The 22,611-nt window shown below is 32.0% G+C and overlaps 1 protein-coding gene across 3 annotated transcripts in view; it reads left to right on the top strand.

Moving 5' to 3' along the window:
• LOC118194234 (spatacsin) overlaps positions 1-22,611 on the top strand; it is a 173,380-nt gene that overhangs the window by 142,415 nt on the left and 8,354 nt on the right. For all 3 annotated transcript variants that reach the window (XM_035365449.2, XM_035365448.2, XM_035365450.2), the window contains 4 exons: positions 5,432-5,574; positions 8,349-8,456; positions 9,613-9,784; positions 11,018-11,088. In XM_035365449.2, the coding sequence (XP_035221340.1) occupies positions 5,432-5,574; positions 8,349-8,456; positions 9,613-9,784; positions 11,018-11,088 (494 nt within the window). The remainder of the gene's footprint in view (positions 1-5,431; positions 5,575-8,348; positions 8,457-9,612; positions 9,785-11,017; positions 11,089-22,611) is intronic.

Raw genomic sequence — 22,611 nt, 5'->3', positions numbered from 1 at the left:
TTTTTCTCTCGCGTTATAGATTGTATAAAGAAACATTATCTTTAATATGATTTGATTGTTTCAGCCGATATAAGAATCGGGTTACTCGGTGGTACAGAATAAACTCTTCTGGACTGTTTTATTTCTTTGTCATTTAGCAAAAATCTTTTAATTAAAATATTTATCCTTTAGACTTCGCTTTAAACTTTATTTATAGTTAAAATGACTAGAAAATGAAAAGCTGTCTTCAGCTGAAACGCAATTCATGTAATTGATATTTTAAAAAATTGACAAGAACGCAAAATTTATGAAAGTCTAGCAATCAAAAAATCTTAATTTTCTTGTGTGAGCACTGAAAATAACTGTAGAAGGAAAGCAGAAAATTACAGAGAAAAGTAAGCAAACATTTGCAGAGAAATTTGGCTGTCAGACATACCAAGATGTTTCGAAAAGTTGGACGCTTGAATATACTTTCAGGATACTTCAAAGAATTTAGGCGTTCAAAGAGAAAACACTTGGATGTGTACACCAGCAAATACCATCAATTGAGCTTGTGTTAGCAGAAAAGACAAAAACGATATCATTGCAGATTAAAGTGAAGAGCGACTGGTTTTAGACTATATGGTTGTATAAATTTAAATTACGTTATAGAACATCATATCGTATCATAAATGGAGAATCCCATGATTTTCTCAGTCGAATTATTTGAAGATTCAGGAGTTTATCCAGTATTGTATGTGGATGTCACCTAAAGGTGTTTTTTTTCCCTCCTGATGAAACAGCGGCCGAGCGGTAAAGTCGCTGAACACTCATAGTTCGGTCCGAGGTTTGAATTCCGCGAACGGGCTGGCTGCATGGGCGTTTTCATGGTTTTCCTCATGTGTAACGTGTATGCGAGCCAGTTTTCTTAGAAAGTCCTCCATGAAGGCATCCCTCTTCTTAGGCAGATAGCCCTATTGTGCTTTGTCATAATTAAATAAACCAAAACCTCTTGATGAAACCAGTCTTTCCTTTCATCTCATACCTTCAAAATGTTTAGCCTCTAAAGACTGATAAAGGCTCTTACGAAATACTTCGTGAAGAACTTTCTAAGGGAAACCAGCTGTCACACACGGTACACATGAGAAAATCCACGAAAACGCCCATGTAACCAGCCTGTTTACCGGGTTTCGAACCCCGGAGTGAACTACCAGTGTTCAGCGACTTTACTGCTCGACCGTTTGTGGGCCTTTATGAAATGGAAGGCGATAACTTTATTTAAAATGATTGTCAGAAATATCAAAATATTTCGAAAAGTTGGATGCGTTTTAATATACTTGCAGAATGCCCAAAGAAAAAGAGCAAGAATAAAGTAGAATGCCTGAAGAAAACGAGAAGAAAAAACAAATTTTTGCGTAAAATTTAGTATTAGTATTTTTTTTTTTTTTTTTTTTTTTAAATTTAAAACCTTTTAATCTTTTGATATTTGATTCTTGCGATTTCAAAAATAAAATATGTGACTAAAATGTGAATAATATTTTAAGAAACCAAATGTAGGATAAAATTGTATAAAGCAATGGGCACAATGATAAAACTGTTTAAAGCAATGTATGCAAGTCATCCTAAGTTAAAATGTCGATTATACATCTCTCTTATTTATGTATATCTTTTCTGAATGGAACATTGAAATGCGTGTTAACTGTGCTTTACTGTATTTTCTCTTTTAATATATGCAGTTTTCAAATGCATCGTAGTCTGGGTTACAAAGTATTCTTCCGAAAGAAACGCAATTCAAATAAATAAAATAAAATTCTGTAAAATTTATATTAATAAATATATTTAAAATGCTCAGTTCGAAGGAATAAATAGAAAATTTTAAAACAATTATCTGAAGAGACAATGAAACACAAGCATTTAAAATAAAAGTATAAAAATTTAAAAATAACCTAAAATAATAACTATGACAAAAAATATATATAAAGAAAACTATTTGAAAAAAAAATAAATGCTGCACCTTTATTTACACAGTTCGAATAGGTAAATAGAAATTTTTAAAACAGTTATTCGGGGGGGGAAACATGCAACCTAAACAATTAAAATGAAATTCGAAAAAGAAAAAAATTACTTAAAATAGTAAGTTATAATTAAAAATATAATATAAAGAATATTATATGAAAAAAAGGAACGATGGTGACTTTTTTCCCTCTTACGAGAAAGGAATCTTGGTTGCCATATGTTAAGAAGTTCGCCAAGTGAACTATTCTTGGCGCAAACTGAAAAAAAAGTGCCAACATAAATTTGTGAAATTCTCCGTAAATTTCGCTCCAAATTTTACAAACTTTCATGTGTAGGCGTAATTTGAGTAGTAGAATCGACATATGTAAAAAAATTGGTATGTTATTTCAGAAAAAGCCCGATTTTGTGTCAAAATAATTATGTTAGAATAGTGCTATATGTAAATCTAATATATATCCTAAGTCGCGCTTTCGAGACATGAAGAACGCAATTTGAATTTTGTCAATCGGCCCAGTAGAACGGGAGATATAGAACTCCCCCCCTTTTTTTTTAGCAGTGTGCACTGTGCACACACACACACACACACAAAAAAAAAAAAAAGAAAGAAAGAAAAGAAAGAAAGAAAGAATAAGAAGAAAAGGGGAAAAAGTGGGACAGTTTTGTATCTCCCGTTCTACCAGGATTTACGTTCTACTGGGCAGATTGACGAAATTCAGCTTGCGTTTTTCATGTCTCAAAAGCGTGACTTAGGATATATATTAGATATATATACAGCATAATTCTAACACAGGTATTTTGACATAAAATCGGACTTTTTCTGAAATGACATGGCAATTTTTTTTCCTTATTTCGATTCTACGACTCAAATTATGCCAAACTGCCAAATTTTGTAAAATTCACACGAGTAGTTTCTAAAAGCTTAACTCTCGAATTTTTAGCTCCTCAATGTTGATTGAATTTGATATATATTTATTAATATCTCTTTTTTTATTAAACTTATTTTATTGCTTCTTCCAGAATTCGAAATTTAGGCCTAATCAAATAAAATTCGCATATTGTTATAATTTATTTTTGAAATTTGTATTTTAAAATTTTTTTAATAAATTTTTCAAAAAAATTTTTGTATTTTAACCTATAAAATTTTTAACATCGCCTTCAAGTAGGTGTATTTCTAGGCAAACCTGCAAACTATTGGAGTTTTTATTCAAAATTTTATAAGATATACATGAATTTACATAGTGGAACGTTTTGAAATTTGGCATACATTTTTTAGCGATAATAACGCCAAATGTGCTTTACGCACTTTGTTAAAATTATTTGAAAGTATGACTGATGACGATTTTTCTGCTTGTTTATAATGAAGAAAGAAAAGGAAAATAGGTTATTAAATTAAGAAGTTCGCCAAGTAAATTATTCTTATTATTCCAACTATATTTTATACATAAGATTAATTAATGATTTGCAATATCAAAAACATTAACTTCTTCATTTTTAAGCTCTGATGTATTATTTGCTAATGAAATGCCAAATTATTTCATTAAATTTTAAAGAGAACTATACATTTTTCAAAAAGCAAAGATCCATAAATGCAATATAACACACGATTCCACAATTTTAATCACATACAAAGACTTCACTATTTCAGTTCCATGGACTCTTATGTACATGTATTGACAATTTTTAACAATTACTGACTCATTTAATATTAAGCTAGATGTATTATTAACTGTGTGTGATATGTATCAAGTGTGTCTAATTTTATCTATGTTTTTGCATTACAATTTTTTTTGAAGATTTTGGAAAATCTTCAAAAAGAAGGCATATCTGCATCATGTTATGCATGTTATTTGTCACATGAAAATGATGCAGATATACCTTTTCTGCATTAATTGTAATTGAATTGTGGGGGGGGGGAGATCAGTTTACTGGTAAACATTTTAGGTTATTTTTTCATGATTTATTTGTAAACTAGTTTATTATTATCCTTATTATTACAATTAGTATTACAATCCTTAATTAAGACATATTGCCTTTGTAATGCTTTTCTAAATGTGAGTGATAAAGGTTTCTTTCTGTACTTTGAAAATGTTTAATGCATAAATATTTCTACCTAACCGATCATGAAAACTTTCAGAATCTTAAATATTCAAATGAAATGCTTTCCATGAATAGTATTTTGAATAAAATAAGTTAACTAAAAAAATAATAATAAGACAGACTGTGAGTAGTTATTATAACAATTGCTTAGAAATAAATAAATAAACAATAAAAGTTTATTATATATAAGTGTGTAATGAATTTGAGATTAGATAGTAATACACAATTTTGGGTCTTCTTTGTATGTGATTAAGAACTTTTTAATGTATGATTTATATTTGTTTGTCATGTTCTGGGATTCTTTGCATTAAATTCGTAATTTTATTCATCATGATCATAGAGGCTCTAAAATAAAGTTTTAGGAATTAAATTTCTTGTCATTTTTTAAGATGATAAGATTTTTATGCATTTGTGGAGTTTCAACAAAATGTGTATTTTCATTTGAGGAAATTTTTTAGAAGATTTTGACAAATGAAAATCTGAATGTATGATTATGAGTTCTACAATCTTGTGCAATAGAGGATTTATTTTGGAGTTTCTTTCAAATTCATAGCATTTGCAAATTATTAGCAAGCTTTAAAAGGAATACAAATTTCATGTCTCCAATGCAAAATTTTAAAGCTCACTAATTTGACCCATGTATTTTAATGCATAGTTGTAAAAAATGATAAAAATTCCTTAGGCATTTATATCTGGTATAACATTTTAAGGATTAAATTTTATATTTTTTTAAGAATAGAAGAAAAAATACATTTTAAAAGTTAAACATATTTAAAATGTGCAGTTTTATAACTGACTGGGAAAAAAAGATTTTAACCAAATTCTTATAGTCATTTGAAGAAAAATAACTTTCTTTTTATCAAAATTGCAAATTTAGCTGCTTAATCTGGGATATGCAGTGAGAAGTTGGTGCAACTAGCTCTGAAATAAATATAAGTTTTTAATTAAATGAGATTCAGATGAGGGGGGAGAATTCAGGGATGTAATCATGTTTACTGCCATTAAAGAGAGCAAAAGTTTTGAAATGTTATGAAATAGTGTAAAAAGTTAAAAGGAAAGTATTAACTGTTGGTCAATTAATTTGAAATTCAAGATTAATATATGTTAATATAATTGTATTTAACATCATTACTGACTAATGACTAAACAAGAAATGATTTTACTGTCCGACTTTTTCCAGGAGAAAGGAAAAGATATTGCTGAAAAAACTAATTAATTATTCTAATCAGTAAAACTGAGACTTCAGTTATTGAATATAAGAATTAACTTTTGTTTACTAAAACATTGTTAAAACTATAAGTATTTTTCTTTTGGTGCAGCTTAATTATTGTATATTCTCTTTGCCTTTAAATGCTTTCAGATTTCTCTATAACTGTTGAACTCTGCATTTGTGCTCATGAATGCTTCACTGCTGCATGTGATGTGGATGGTATTTCAAAAATTCTTCATAATTCTCAGATGTTAGTCAGTCTTTTAGAAGAGGCTGAGAAATTTGCAACAATGGTTAGCTGTATTCTTACATATTTTTTATGTTAAATTACTTATGTATTTTTGCTATTAGATGAATGATTTCTTAAGTATTTTAATATGCTTGCTGTTTACTAAGTAGCTGTGAAGGAAGCAGTTTAAAGTATTTTGTATTTAGCAACCATTAATCTTGAAAAATAGAGTTTACAAAGAATAACTTAGAATTGAAGATGCATTATTGGTATGAAAGAATTCAATCTTTCTTTCCCTGCCGTTTGGCATAGAAATGGCACTGCAAATGGGACAAAGTGTTTTTGTGGCTGAAAGAGTATGTATAGGTTAATTCAGAAAGGGCATAAAATATGAAGAAAAGGTTATGGATGTTACATGTTGGCAACACTGAAGACTGGATCATTATTTCATCAGGGTGTCTTTGGTTGACTGTTCTGCATCATCAAATATACTGTTAGAGCATTTGAAGATAGTAACACATTAGCTAATGCATCTGTCACAGTGTATCACTGTTTATTGTACAGCAGATTATGGCCATATTAGCCACTTTTCTGTTACATTTCACACACCAGCAGTTTACTGGCAGTTTGCAGTGATATATTGAATATCAAGCATGCTACAGTATCATCATCTTTGATGAATCATGGCTTTGTTTAGTGAAAATAACAGTCTCAAATGTATCCATGTGCCAATAAGTTTAGAGTACAGTAGAAATTCAGAAATCCGCAACACTTGGGACCAGAGGTAATGCGGATATTAGGATTTTGTGGATTTCAGGACAGAAAAGATAATATTCAGACTAAAAGTGCAAAATAAATAAGGCATATTAGATACATTTAATTAAATTATTATATACATTAATACAATAATTAATTATATGAATTAAATTATTATTACATATATAAACTGATTATATTATATTGTTCACTTACATTAGGCTCCTCTATTTTTAAATCAGCATGAATCTGCTTCTCCTTTTCTCTCAGGAGTAGTCCTGAAATAGATACCCCATTACTCCGCCGCTGTCGGAACCACTCATACAAGACAGCATCAAGGTTTGCCAATTTCGCCGCATGTAAAGATTTCCTGTTTCGGATTCCGGTGTTAGAACTACTGTTGCTGTAAAATTTCAACAGTTTTACTTTATTGTTCTGTATATCATACACAGTCCCTGTGGCAATTCCATACGATTCTGCTATAAACCGAGCAGTAGAACCTGCCCCCATCTTTAGAAGGAATTTCCACTTTTTTCATTACTGTCAATGCAACGTGTTTACGTTTTTCAATGTTGCAAGCAGTAAAATCACGAGTGCGTTTCTTATCTGTCATTGTATTAAAAATATTCTTAATATATCCACAAAATATCCAGATAAAAAAAAACGACCTTACTAAACAAGGTCATGGATGTCAATAATTTGGTATTTCCGTTATGACTCATTATTATTCGTAATTATGATGTCATTATCCAGTAAGTATTTTTTCTTTGATATTTCGCACTCCATGTTGCGGTTTCCGGAACCTATAAACTAAACGTTTATATTTTGAGAGGCAACGTAGATTTCAGGAGTTGACGGGTTTCAGGTCGGCGGATTTTCGGTATTTGACTGTATTAATACGTGGCATATCACACCAACAAGGCATATTTTTGTATGAAGTGTTGTTGGATTTAACTGCAAATAAATTCTCACAAGTGCTGAAACCTCCATAGCAACTGATCAATATGCTAGTGACTTTCTACAAGCAGTCACATTTTCATACCCTATCTGTGGGGAGTAATTTTTCAGCAAAACACATTGTTGTGTAATGCAAATCAGTTCTTGTAAGTGCTGAAACCAACATAACAGCTGATCAGTTATGTCAGTGATTTTATACAAGCAGTCGCATTCCTATCCTCTATCTTTGGGGAGTAATTTTTCAGCAAAACACAATGTCAAGTAATTTTTCATATTCATACTATATTCATAGCAGCAACACAAACTCTTCAGAGTTAACAATGTTACACTTCTTCCTTGGCAACCTAGATCTCTTATCGAAGAAATGTAAGGCATGGTAAATGAAAGGAGATGCATAATAAGAGTCCTGCAGCAAATCTTAGAAATCTTCATGTGGTTTAATGCATCTTTTATGGCTGTTCCTGAAGATATCATTTAAAATGTTTTAATTCTGTGCTATAGCATATAGAGTGCATTGTGAGCCAGAAGCGAATGCAGAGAACTGTATTGACATAAATAATGTTTATTATTTTGAACTGTTAATAATGTGTTCTATGTTGTTTAGTTTATATATCCAGAGTCTGATAATTTCCTTAGTCCTTAATAAAGGCATGGCCTTAAGGGATCCCAAAATCATCCTATAATTCTTGCTTTTCTTGTAGGAAAATCAGGAAAGTGAACCAGGAGGCTTACAGAAAGAATATTGTGCCTGGTGCCTCTGACTTAATCAAGTCTTATATAAATCCTACAAAAATTAATATTCTATCTCTTTTTCAAAGTGTTCTGTTTTTAAGAACAGAATTTCAGACTTGGCTCCAGCATTTTGGAATTCTAAGTACAGTAATTTAATGTGAAATATGCTCTTATTTAGTTTTCACTAATGAAAACTACTTAACCGGCACCCTTGAGAATCTTAGGTAGTCTGTGCTGGATATGCTTAGAGCTGGTCTTAGTATAGTGTATGGTTTCTGTATCTTTAATTTTTGTGGAAACAAATTGCCATGCATTATTATTGAATGTAAAGTTTAAATCTATAAGAAGTTGCATAAACATTTTTTTATTTAATAATTTTAAATAATTTTAAAGGTCCATCTTTTGACTGGCTTGGGGAGATATAGTGAAATGATGTATGTGTTTGACACATTAAAGTCACATGATAAGCTCAGTCTTCTTTTTGAGAAGAATATGGAAGATGTAAGTATGCTAGAGCACTGTGTTTTTAATAATTTATAAGTCAATATGTAGATCTTGGTTTACATATGAATAATTTTTTAATTACCTAGACGGGACTTGTTTTCATGCATCTTCCTAAATATTAATGCCCCTCAAAAAAAAAAAAAATAATAATATTAAAAAGCATGAAAAAATTTAATCCTTGTATTAGAAATGTATAATTTATATGTGCTTTCACATTCGAACTGATCCCTTCCCCCCCCCATTTAGCAATTGCTTTAGCTTAGTCTGTGCGGTTTTTATGCTATGTTATACTATCAGGATATTAGTCATCTGTACAACCTAGCAAATATTGTCATCCCATGGATTATAAAATCTCCTTTTACTATTCACACTATCTGGCAAATGGCAGTTCTGAGAAAAGTTGCCATTTGGTATTCCTTAAGAATTTGAATTTATTTTTCACATTAAAACAAATTGTTTAAGTAACTGCATAATTTAAAAAAAATAGTACATACCTCTTAATAATTTGTAATTTTACTTTATTTTTAATAACATCTCTGATTGATGTAATTTAGAATACATCTTATTTATATAATTTATAAATATATAAAACTGTTAACTTTTACAAACATTTTTGCCGTTATTGTCGGCAACAGAAAATGTTTTCTGTTGCTGAAAATAACAGCAAAAATGTTTTTAGTACCATGTTCGGTATGCCTGAAGGCAAAATAATTGTTGATACATTTCCTAACAATGAATAATATGCACAAAATGTTAAATCCTTTAAAATTGAAATTCCTTCATTATAGTTAAATAGTTATAAATAATTGTTTTGTTTTATGAAGATTAAATTATTAATTTTATTGTGATTAAATTATTAATTTTATTCTTTATTTTTTATTGTGATAAAAATTATGGAAAAAAATCTTCTAAGATGTTTAAATTAACTAAAATGAATTTTCTGATTACATGAGTGTAATTTGCCAACATTGCAAATATTTAATAATTTATCTCATTCTCTCATAATTAATTTTTCACAGCAAAAAATAAGTCTAAAGTATAATTTTCATTAACATAACCAAATTATTTTTAATGGGCAACTGTGAAATTCACTTATCAATGTTTGCCATTTTTTTTAACTAGAAACTAATTATGAATGTTAATTTTAATATAGGTACCTAATCTACGATTAGCTTTACTAGATTACCTGAAGAGATGCTCTCCTGCAGACAGTGACAGTTTGTTTTATGCTGTTGCAAGTGGTTTTGGCATGTATAGGGAAAAGGCTGAAATTCTGGAAATGTCCGTGCAGAAACAACTGTCACAACTGTGCAAAAAAAACATAGGTGAGTTACATAGAATTTGGAAGTGAATTTTTATTTGTTTTCCCCTCTTCTTTGTACATAAACTCATTTTCATTATATATATAAAGCAGTAACACATTGTCTTTGGTCAGAAAGATAATATGTAAATTTGTAAACTGGAAATATTTTGTTTTAGCATACTGTAAAGACACAGATATTAGATACCCAACTACTTTAGTGTTATTTTTAGATTTTGTTATTGTTGAAAGTATACCAATATTTTTTTTAACAACAGCTTATTTAACATAAAATATATTAGTGTGTAACAAGTTATAGAAATCAATCATTTGAAAGTTTGGAAAAAGGAATCAGACTCCTTTTTCCAAAAAAAGTTAGTTATATGGGCCTGTTTACTGTATAAATTCAGTTTAGTATCAAAAGCTGCTTAAAAAGTATCCCCATAATAGGAGATATGGCAGTGATCAAACCACGTGGTCAAAAATAGTCCCAAATGTTTGGAGATGGGGTTACTTTTTAAAGTAGTAGCTTTTGATGCCAGAGTGAATTTATGTATGTAGATAGGTAGATTATTTTATGTAAACACACATACACACACATAAATATTCAAAATTTATTGTATACCTATTATTAAATAATAATGTATTTTTAAATTGTAAATTTAATGAATTATTCTTTATTGCATAATATGTTAAAACACCATTTTTGCATGCAAGAAAAATTAGAAAATTTATAATTATTAATACTACATATGTAGAATTATTTGATTCATCTTAATGTCATAAAGTCTCAGTATTACAGGCCTTTTCCCCATAGTAGTTCCATGATAGCTATTGTTTTACTGAGATTTCCTGTTACAGAGATTAAAGGAGAAATATGCATAATTAATTATAAACTAAAGCAAATTATGTAATAAATCACTGTTTGTTTTGTTAAAGCTAAAATTTAAGAATTTTTGAATTAGTAATCATCAAATGTATTTTAATTTATTGCAATTTTATTGCCATGTAATGAGTTTGATATAGTGTCAATTAGATATACTTTTAATGTATAAATTATTCACTGTTGTAGGAAAATAAATAAAAAGCTTATCATAATTGAAAAAAAATCTGTTTCTTTTTCATATCATATCTTTAAAAGAAGAACTGCTGTGTCATGAAAAATTTTGAACCTATGCTATTCATATCATTAATTAAGTTAAATTGTATTAATTACCTGTTTTTAAAATTCATTTATTCATATTATTTAAATTTTTAGATGCTGATTTAAGTGATGAATTAGAAAATGCTTTGCAAGTTCTGTCAGAAGCAGCAAAAAGTTATTGCAAGGTAAATTTCTGTCAATATCCATTAAAATTGTTAATCCGACTTTTGTAATCAGTTGTGTTAAAAACTTTTTTCATATATTTAATCTTTGAACTAATGAAAAGATATTTTGTACATATTTCAGCAGTTGTCATTAAAATATATCAATTTTTGTTATGGTATTGCTTATTTTTCAATTTATTAAAAATTCGATAAAAATTTTTACATTATTCCATTGTTTTGGCATTTTCTTTCTGTCTAGGAATTGAATGTTATGTGCAAATATACATATTTTAGTAAGAATTTTCTGTTTCATATTTTAATTGTAAATTTTAGAAATATTTATTGTTTGGTTTTGCATCTTACATATATTAAATTCTTCTTATTTTGATGAAGATTAGTATTATTATCAGAACTTACTTGGAATATCATTATTTTTTTAAATAGTAAAATTATTTTTGTAATATTTAATTTTAATTTGTTTTTTACTAGTATAAGCTGATATATATAAATACTCATAAAAATATGTCAATTTATGTTTATTTGTCGATATAATTGTCTGTTTTGACTTAAATGCCTTAAGGTTGTTGCGGTAAAAAATTATTATTATTACATATTTGTGTTGTCCCTCTTTATTTGCATATTTTAATAATGAACCAAGTCTTGCATTTTTCAACGCTTAACTTTTTTTTTGGGGGGGAACAAATAAAAAATGCTATGATCCTGTAGAAATTTATAATAATATCATAGAGCAACTCTTGAAGCTTATAAAAACAATGATCAAAAGAAGCATTGAAATTGAGTTTTTGCACTCTGCTGAGGAGAAATGTTGGAACTTTGATCATTTTTGTCATTGTTGAGAGCATTTTTGTTATCTCGTGCTAAACATAATAAGATGCTATCATAATAATGTTATAAAGTGTACAGGTGCAGTGAGATAGCTTCCCGGTAAAGCAGTTTTAGGGTTACTATAAAATAGCAAGGAAGGCAGGGCTGCCACATTTGGCGATAAATCACCCATTTGGCGACAAAATTGGCGATATGCCCTGGACGGATGGAGAACCATCTGGAACGAATTTTTACTGGTTTAGCCCAGAATGTTCTCGAACACAAGCTGAAAGCTATATAAACCCTGCTGGTTCGCAGTCAGTGTGTGTTTGTGCCTCGTCTAGAGTGCGAGTTAGTTAGTATCGAGTTGGTGTCTTGTCTAGCAAGTCAATCCCTGCGGAGTCGATCGAGTTGACAGCCGGGCAGAGAGTGCCAAGTGGGTCGTCGAGTTCACCGGAAGAGTCTCTTAGTGTATCATGGTTAGTGCATTGTCGAGAGAGCGTGTTGAGCTCCGGGAACGACTGAACCAAAGAGTCAGGAGCCGTGCTCTGTGTGTTGTCGAGTGCATCACGAGTTGAAGCGTGAAGAGTCTTGAGAGTAAGTGGAGTTCCGAGAACGACCGAGCAGAGTCGGGAGCTCTTCTCTGGTGCTTTGCAGTGAAGCTGTCTCCACCATGATAGCCTGATAACCTGAAGGCTGTGTCGCTGATCGTGTCAGCGTGTTTATAGTTCATCAATGACTGTAAAACGTGTTTTGGAGCTGCTCTGACAATACTGGCAAATAAAGTGTGTTTTGATACTTCATCAAGTGTCGTCGTTATTCTCTCCAAATCCACACAAACCCCGTACAAACGTGAAGGAAGAAAATAACGTAACAACTGATGTCAGAAGAATTAGAAAAAAACGCAACAAGTGGTGTCAGAAATGTAAATTGAGGGTGAGTGCCAGCGACAAGACCAATGGAAGATCTATTAAGACAGCTCGTGACTGCCTTTGCTGAATTCCAAGAAAGGATGGAAGCCAGACAGGAGAAGTTGAAAGCCGGATATGATGAGTTAAAAGCTGGATATAAAGAGATAGCAGCTGAGATCAAGCCCGACTGGAAGAGAAGAAAACCTGACAAGAAGAAATAAATGTCGGCCAAGAAAAGGTGCAAGAGCAACTCCGACAGGTGAAAGGGGAGCTTACAGAAGAAACTAGAGCCATAAAAGACGATGTGGAAATGAGAGAAGTGGCATCTGAAGAATCAAAGGATGAAGAAATGAAGGAAGTAGCTAATGAACTGCCTGAGAAAGATCAAGACATGATGGATGAAACAGCTAACGGGATTAAAGAAAAACAATGAAAAGATGAAGAAATAAAAGACGGGAAAGAAGCTTTTGATTCATAAGTGCCTGAAGTGGAAGAAAGTGAAAATGTGACTTAAGTTCATCAAAAATGAGAGAGAGGTTACGAAATCGCAGTTATCAAGTATTGAACCATCTGAAAGTTCATGTGATGCAGAGATGAAGGAAGCCTATGTGCAGCTTAAGCTGTATGCTCCAGTATTGCAAGAAAATTCACCAAACTTGCAAAATATGTGTGCATCTCATAGTTCAGATTTTACAGAGAAGCACTTGATTCTAAACCAGGATACTTGCGTTTGTAAAGTATCGGGCTCCATTCATGATTCTGATGCAGAATTTGGAGCTGGTTCCCAGGAAATGGAGGAAAATCAGCATGTACCAATTCTTAAAAATATTGAGGTGAACTGTATGCATGCTGCAAATGACCTACAGAGTGGTAAATAAACTGTTTTAGATCTTCCTGTAGATTAAAAGTCTGAAAGGACTGAATTTTCAGACTGTGACATGAAAAACAGAAATGCATCTGAGAACTGCAGTGGAAAAGTATTTGACCCGGGTATAAATAATGAAAAGACTGAGACTGAAATTCAATCTTAACTTTAATTTGTATAATTTAAAATTGTGATGTGTTTAATTTGTGTATGTAACTTGTACATAGTGTAAATATCTGTTTCTTTAGTTATGTTATTTATTTATACCTTATGTTTGTTTCATTACGTTTTGTTTGTATTGAATAAGGCTTCTGATCAAGGGTTGTACTGCCCGGGACATGCAGTCCTTGGGAGGGGGCAGTGTTACAAAATGTACAGGCACGGTGAGATAGCTTCCTCGCAAAGCAGTTTTAGGGTTGCCATAAAATAGCAAGGAAGACATGGCTGCCACATTTGGCAACAAAATTTGTGATATGCCATGGATGGATGGAGAACCTTCTGGAATGAATTCTTACCGGTTTAGCCCAGAATGTTCTCGAACACAAGCCAAAAGCTATATAAACCCTGCTGATTCGCAGTCAGTGTGTGTGTGCCTCGTCTAGAGTGCGAGTTAGTTAGTATCGAGTGGATCCCTGCAGTGTTGATCGAGTTGACAGCCGGGCAAGCGAGTGCCGAGTAGGTCTTCGAGTTCACCGAAGGAGTCTCTTAGTGTATCGCAGTTAGTGCATCATGGAGAGAGCGTGTTGAGCTCTGGGAATGACTGAACCGAAGAGTCGGGAGCCGTGCTCTGTGTGTCGTCGAGTGCATCGCGAGTTGTAACGTCTCGAGAGTAAGTGGAGTTCCGAGAATGACCGAGCAAAGTCGGGAGCTGTACTCTGGTGCTTTGCAGTAAAGCTGCCTCCACCGTGATAGCCTGATAACCTGAAGGCTGTGTCGCTGATCGTGTCAGCATGTTTATAGTAGTTCGTTGACGACTGTAAAACGTGTTTTGGAGCTGTCCTAACAATACTGGCAAATAAATTGTGTTTCGATACTTCATCAAGTGCCGTTGTTATTCACTCCAAATCCACACAAAAATAATGTAACAACTGGTGTCAGAAGGATTAGAAAAAAATGCAACAATAAGATGGAAGTTGTTGAGATTACTTTTGTCATCTCAGCATAGTGTTGTCAGATTTAAACTTCTGATTGATCACAAAAATTTTCAGTCTTATCTACTCTGTAAAATTTTTGCTTATTTGTATGAATGCATTTTGGTTACCACTGTAGACTAATCATTTAGACATATCTAGCATTTAATAACTACAGTAAAGGTATACATCTGCCATTTGATAAGACAACAGAATTTAAATCCTATTTACAGATAACAAAATTTAAATCCTGTTTACATTTCTTTAGTTGTATTTCAGCGTAGTCTCTTAATGAAAAGATAATAATTTAATCAAATACAGTTACAAATTTCACATCATTCTGTACTGCATGGTATATTTTTGTGGTTGTTTGTGACTTGAATATAGTTTTTATGCTGTTGAAACCTACATTTTTTAACTAAAAAATATAAATATTAAATAGCAACAAGTAATATGTTATATTTATTTCTAAAAAGAATTTAGGAACTGATGAGAAAATGCAATTTTTATCACTTATGCATTTCAGCGCATAGTGATTTACATGTGTGATTTTAGTTAACCTGTTAGTTATTTCTGCTTTGCTGCATTAGCAATTTTCTGAGATAGTTGAAGAGAAATTTTGTGAACTAAGCTGTTACAAAGTATTATCCTGTTATGTTGTCATAATGTAAATCATTAAGCTTGTTGCTCTAACCCAGTGGTTTCCCAATCTGTGCTTCATAGAGCGCTAAGGGCTCCATGTGCACTTCTCACAGGCTCTGCAACTGCTGTAGGAAAATGAAATGAATAAAACTGATGAAATTAAAAAATAATAAATAAAATGCAAAATCAATATAAAAAGCTAAATTACATTCTGAACAGGAATTTTGCAAGTTTAATTTCGCATCTCCTCTGCGGCGTGATGTAAAATCACATTTCTCGATGTAATCACATCGGTGGCCATTATTGCCTGTTGCATGATAATTCCTGGTCGAAGTTTTAATCCTTTTATTTTGACTTATAGGATTATTTCTTATGGAAGCTTTGAAAGACTCAGTTCAATAATATTTTTAGCTGTTCAAGAGAAGATGCTTTATGATTTCAAATGGGTTCTAAATATGTTCATTGTGAACAATAATTCAGTTTAAACTCTGTATAATATGAGGTGCAATCTAACAGGAAACTAAAAATTGCATTTCAAAATGTTATTTTTAGTTCAAAATCAAGTTTGCCAGAGGTTTTTCTGCATTTGCAAGAATTCGAAATCTTGTTTGAGAAAGAAAAATTAGTATTGCTACTTTTCTCAACTACATTTCTGTGTGAAGTGAGATTCTCTGCCTTACTAAGTACCAAAACAAAATACAGAAGCTACTTAGTTACAGAACGAGACATTCACCTGAAATAATCCTCATTTCAAGCTAAAATAAGAAAACTATATCAATTGTTGCAACCTCGTGTGTCTCATTAAATGTTTATATGTTATTTTATGTTATGTCTTAGTTTAAACCTGCTCTTGCACTGCAGTGCATTCTAGTTAGAAACATTAATTTGCTTTCTGTAAACATTAAAAAAAATTGGAATAACAAATAATAAATAAATAGATTCTAATTGAACTGGATATAACAATTAAACTAAAGTAGGTATGTTTATTGCAAGAACCTTGTTCACAATTGCTGTCACCAATAATCTGTTGCAATGAAAATTATTTGATGTATTGAATTTTGAAATAATTTTTATGTATGACAAACCCTTGGCAGTACCATGATATTGATGGTAGTTCAGAATAAGCTGAAATATTATGGTAAAATTTTAGTTTTTAAAATAATTTCATTGGATGGATATTGTGCAGTTGTCTCTTTGCTATACTTTATTATCTTATCTCCTCTTCTTTCCCCTAACACTATTACTAAACACTGTTAATTTGTAAAATATAGAGTAAGCCTAAAGGGTTTCTCCAGAGAAAATGATTCTAAAGGGCTCTGTGAATCAAAAAATTTTAGAACCCCTTCTCTAACCCATCATTCTTTTAATGCATTACAAAAAACATAAAAAAAATTTTAGCTATTTCATGTAAATAAAATGGACTGACTGTATTCTATTGGAATTACAATACTTAATATTAATTGATAAATTTATATTTTCCTTTTTCTGATACATGGATGAATGTCATGTAATTTTAAGTTAAATTGATCCTCTTGTACAAAGAAATGAGAGTGAAACATTTGTAAAATGAAATGTGATTAGAATGAAGAAGATTTTGGTAAAATAAATGAAATATTTTAATTTTGTTAATATTACCTATTATTTGCCTAATGTTACCTATTACTCTAGTTGTCTTATTTAACACTAATGTAACTATAAAATCTGGTAAGATAATACTTGTATATACAAAGTGTGATCAAATGAAAAGGTACGAAACGACACGGTGGGTACAAATATAGACTTTATTCAAAATATGCACCATAGGCCTGAGCACAACGATCCCACTGATAAACAAGCCACAGGATTCCTTATTCCCAGAATTCCTGTGGCCGTGACGAGACCCAGTCCTTCACAGCGTCCTTGAGTACGTCGTCCGAGTTGAAGCGCATCCCTTTCAGGTGTTTCTTCAGTGGACCAAACACATGAAAATCGCAGGGCGAGGTGTCCGGACTGTAGGGCGGATGGTCCAACGTCTCCCACTTGAACTTGGCCAGTTCCACGTGTGTGACCCCGGAGACGTGTCGACGCACGTTACCATGGAGCAGAACCACACCCTCCGTGAGCAGGTAGCAGGTCCGGTCTGTTGTTCTTGATGGACCTGCATAGGCGTCGGAGTGTCTCACAGTATACATCAAAGTTAATGGCTTTTCTGTTTCTGTGTCTCAAGGAATTTCACAAGTAGCGGACCTTGAATGTCAAAAAAGACAGTGAGCAACACCTTGCCTGCTGACGGCATGGCTTTGAACTTCTTAGGGGAAGGTGACGGTTCATGCTTCCACTGCCATGCTGTCCCCCTTTGTCTCTGGCTCAGGTCTCATCACCTGTGACGATCTGCTCCATGAAAGCGGGGTCTTCCTGATACCGAAACAGATGTTGCAGTGCTAGCCCCATATGCAGTTCCTTTTGCTGTTCGGTGAGCTGCTTCGGAACCGAAGCGGCACACACCTTCCGATATCGCAACCTGTCATGAACAATTGTCCACCCGGTTCCATAGCTGACATCCACCTTCACCACCAACATTCGCAATCTGACACGCCGATCACTTCCGACTAGGTCGTCCACCTTGTCGATGAGATCGCTCGTGATGACAGTTTACCTGGCCTGGTCTCGGGTCATCACCCACACTCTCACGGCCTGCACGAAAACGGGCACTCCATTTTCTGACAGACTGGTCAGAGACACATTTCTCCCTGTAAACTGTCACCATCCGGCGATGAATAGCTGCTGGTTTCTCACCTTCCGCTGTCAGAAATCGGATAACACCTCGCTGCTCCTCAGTCATCGAATTTTGCAACGCGAATGCCATCCTGTCCTCATATGGACTACCGCATCATTTGGACGCCACTTTTGATAAGAGCCTCTGCTCTCTCCTGCGCACGTGCCGCCCGCGCATGCTCCGATCCCAGTCAGAGACTCCAATCGCATCCCAAGATGTTTTGCTACGTTCTCCCATGCCAGAATATGCAAATATTTAACTGTTACGTTTTTACGTCGTTTCGTACCTTTTCATTTGATCACCCCTTGTAACATAAGTAAGCATCAGTGGCTAAAACTGATGTTACTATTGAGAAGCTTCCCTTTTTAATTCAAATGCTATTTTTAAAGTTTCTATTACAGCATTCCCAAACCTTTTGACATGCAGAACCCTTGTTAGAATCAGCTGCTGTAGCTGGGCATAGCCCTTTAGGCCCATTTTATGTCTTACAACTTAATGACATTTAGGAATTGTATTGCATGACTGTGTTAGATTTGGTTATTTAAAAATGGCAAAGCATACAAGGGCTTTATGCCTATTATATGGGTAGGAAAAAGATATAGATAGGCAGAGAATGTACAGTAAGGAAATATCTGAACATTTGTACAATGTCCATAAAATGCAATTATATTTTTAAATTTCTAATTTTACCATAATATCTCAGTTTGTATTCAATGTGATACTGTCAAAAGTTAACCATGTGTAAAGTTTCTTCCAAATTTCACTAATACATACCAGTTTGTGTTACAATAGATATTTTACATTATTCCTCAGAGCATCATTAAATTCATTTAAATAAATTTGGTTTCAGCAAGTTAATCATTACATGTAGCATTTCAAACACAAATTTGTTCATTATTCCTATTATTTGAAAATTTTATTACGCTTTGTAGAAGTCGGTTGCAATTTACCTTTACTATTATGCAACTGTAATGCATTTTAGGCCTAAATTAAAGCATATATAAAAACAAAATAATCTTTAATGAGACATTGGTGATTGCTTTTCTGTGTACATGTCAATGCTTCAAGACAACTATTTTACTTCAGTGTGCTGCAGGAGGAACTCATGGTGGTTTTCCATATTCTTCACACATTAATACATAGTTTGCTTAGAAGTTCATGATCTTATTCATCATATTATTTTTACTATCACCGTTACTAATGTACACTTTGTTGTTACACTGTTAAGCTCAAAGAAATTAAATGCACAGAAAACTTACAGAAAAATCATTAAGAATTAATCAGATATCATTGCTATGAACTTATCCTGTGAATTGACTAAAACTGATCAACAAACCATCTATCTGTATTTATGTGAGTAAGTTTCAGTAAGCTTCTAGTGGATACCAATAATTCTTGAAGGATCAAGAATCTTCTCAAATGTGAAGTTCCAAATAATCATGAAGCATTGTCTGTTATAGGTGACAGAAAATTCAACTTGACAAATTTCCATCTTCAAAATGTAATTTTTAAATTTCTGTTTCTGATTCTACTTTTTATTTCTTACTGTTCAGTTTTATTCAGTTTTAATTTATTTTATTTTTCTGAAGTGCCAAGAAGGCCCTGAAAAGTTCAAACAGAGCCTTGGGGCTCTGCAGAGCACAGATTAAGAGCCACTGTTCTAACATATTGTGTATTTAATCTTAATTTAATTTACTGGATAAGAAATGGAAATTTTGATCTACGTTATAAACAAATCACAGAATCAATAGTGTACACCACATACAGTTATGCTGAATTAAACATGCAAATTATATAGAAAATATTCTAAAAATAAGAAATATTTGTAACATTCGTAATTATTTCTTTCTCTTCCAGTAGGTGTTACAACTAGAAATCAGTAATAGTTCCCCATCATGTTAAAGTCATATCTACTATTACATGTTAAAGTCATATCATATCTACTGATATCCTTATTCAGTTTTCTAAAAATTATAGGAAATATTTTACCCTATTAATTGTTCACAGTTGCTAAATTCTCAGAAAGAAAATCCAGCTGGAAGAAAGTGAATTTTCAGAACCATTCTTAAACCAATTGTTGGTATATTTCTGCTTTTTTATTTCCCAGAAATGCATGTAGTACTTCATCAAAAGCTTTTTCTATAGCCCTGCTTTTATATCTAGAGATGTTAGTAGTATCTTGTTCAAATTTTGTCATAGAACATATCTAACATTATGCCATCCTTTCATAAATGATTTCCTTGGTGTAACTCTTTCAAAGTGTATAAGGTAATCTATTTCTTATGCTGTCCCATAAAGTAAAAACAAGAACATTATTTCATAAATCCTGTTTGCAGTATTGATGACTTGGCAATTGACAGCTGTATGTGGTTTAATGAATCACATTTTAAAATGTTTCTTGCATTTCTGTGAAATGTACCACTGGTGTTAATGGTTTAATGTTCTCATTATGTAGGTATGGCTTTGAAGATTAGTTTAAACAATCCACATTCTGCAGAAATATATTAATAACCTATCAGAGTTGGATGATTTATAATCATTTGAAAGTATATTTCATAACAAAAAAAAAACGTGGTGCAATTCGTTACTGTATAATGATTCTTGATGTAGATATAGGCAGTGATGTAAACCTATCTAATTTTCATTAGCAATACCCAGTGTGAAAATTTATTTACTGTGAAATGAAAGGTGATAGCACATTTTCATAGTCATATTTCTCAGAGTTCCATAAAAACTCATCTCAGGAGCCTATTATCACTAGTTTAGCAAAAACATTTTTTGTTAACTAGTGTTATCAGAATTGATTGGGATCAGGAAATCAATTTTCATATTTAATCGGGAATCAGGAAATCAATTTCCATATTTAAAAAAAAGAAAGAAAGAAATCTCTGTATTCACAAACATTGCATTGTTGGTTTAAACTAAACTGTAATTTATTTTAAAATATTAAATTGTACTTTTTAACAAAATAAATAAAGATTTATAATATCTACAAATATCATTTCCCGTTGTAGTAAATGTATAGTTGATACACTTGGTATGTCAGCTTTTTTAAGTGAATTTTTATTGAAAGCATAATTCTGTTACATTTAGGTCAATAATTAAGAATAAATTACAGAATGAATTTATTAATATGTACAGTTTAAGTGAAAGAAATAAGTGAGACTCAAAGGAAGACATACACATAAGCAGGAACTATGAATAGGAAAAGTCACTAAGGTGTAAGCAATAAGTTATTGGTTATTGATGCTTAGCAATGAAAATGTTTCAAAGAATCCTGAAAATCAAACTTGTATCTCATTTTGAAGTATTTCTAAGCATATTCATCAGTATTTGTCCAAAGAAGTATCAATGAATTTGAATAATTGAGGCTGTACTCTGTATAGCAGGGGTGGCCAACCTGCGGCTCTTTGCAGGATTATTTGTGGCTCTCGATAAATGTACCCGAGTTCCCTTTTCATTTTTGTGTTATTATACTTTAAAAAATTATTATCATTCCATATGTGTTTCAAAATGTCTTTTAAATTACTGACAACAAATATGAAAGAGTAAGTGCAACGTTGTAACAAATTTCATTTCTGTCCAAGTTAAGAATGATATCCCTCATTGAAAACTGCCCGAATGAACATAAACAGTGCATAACAATTCCATTCGTCGGATTTTCTTCCCCTTCGACTGCCTCGTAAATTACGAGATGTGAATTTATTCGTAGTATGTAACACGTGTTATTATTGTTTTAATAACACAAAATTTGTATTTTTCTAAACTTCTTTATTTATTTCCAGTTCTTTTAAAAATATGACGATAGAGAACGAAAATAAAAAAAGAAAATACGAGCAAGAAAATAGAAGTTTTAATAATGATTGGGAGGAGAATTTCTTTTTTATTGACAATAACAGAAAAGCATTATGTGTTACTTATAATTCTACGGTCAAAAATTACAAAGCTAGCAATTTACGTCAACATTTTGAAACTAATCATCCTCAGTTTTCTAATCAGTATCCACCAGATTCCAAATTAAGATCAGATGAACTTGCTTCTTTAAAATCAAATTTAAATACACAATAGTCAGTTTTGATGACCTTTAGCAATCAAGCTAATAATGTGGCTGAAGCCAGTTTTGTTATTGGTATATTGTTACTGGAATATTGCTCGTGCAAAATGCCTATATGGAGAGGGAGAGTTTATTAAAAAAAAACTTGGAAGATGTACTTAAAGTTTTAGATCCAAATAATGCAGCATTGCACAAAGTTGTTTCACAAATTCCTATCTCGAGACACACAACCGAACGACGCATAACTGCAATTAATACATCTCTTGAATATAATTTAAAAAATGATTTGAAGAATACTGCATTCAGCTTAGCCCTTGATGAATCGACAGATATCTCTTAATAAACTTGTAAACATTGCAACT

Source organism: Stegodyphus dumicola, chromosome 7 (assembly GCF_044657685.1).
Source record: "Stegodyphus dumicola isolate Sdum_Otavi_A_Nest chromosome 7, ASM4465768v1".
Taxonomy (NCBI): Eukaryota; Metazoa; Arthropoda; class Arachnida; order Araneae; family Eresidae; genus Stegodyphus; species Stegodyphus dumicola.
Note: the sequence above shows the minus strand (reverse complement) of the source record. Positions and strands in the feature narration are given on the sequence as shown.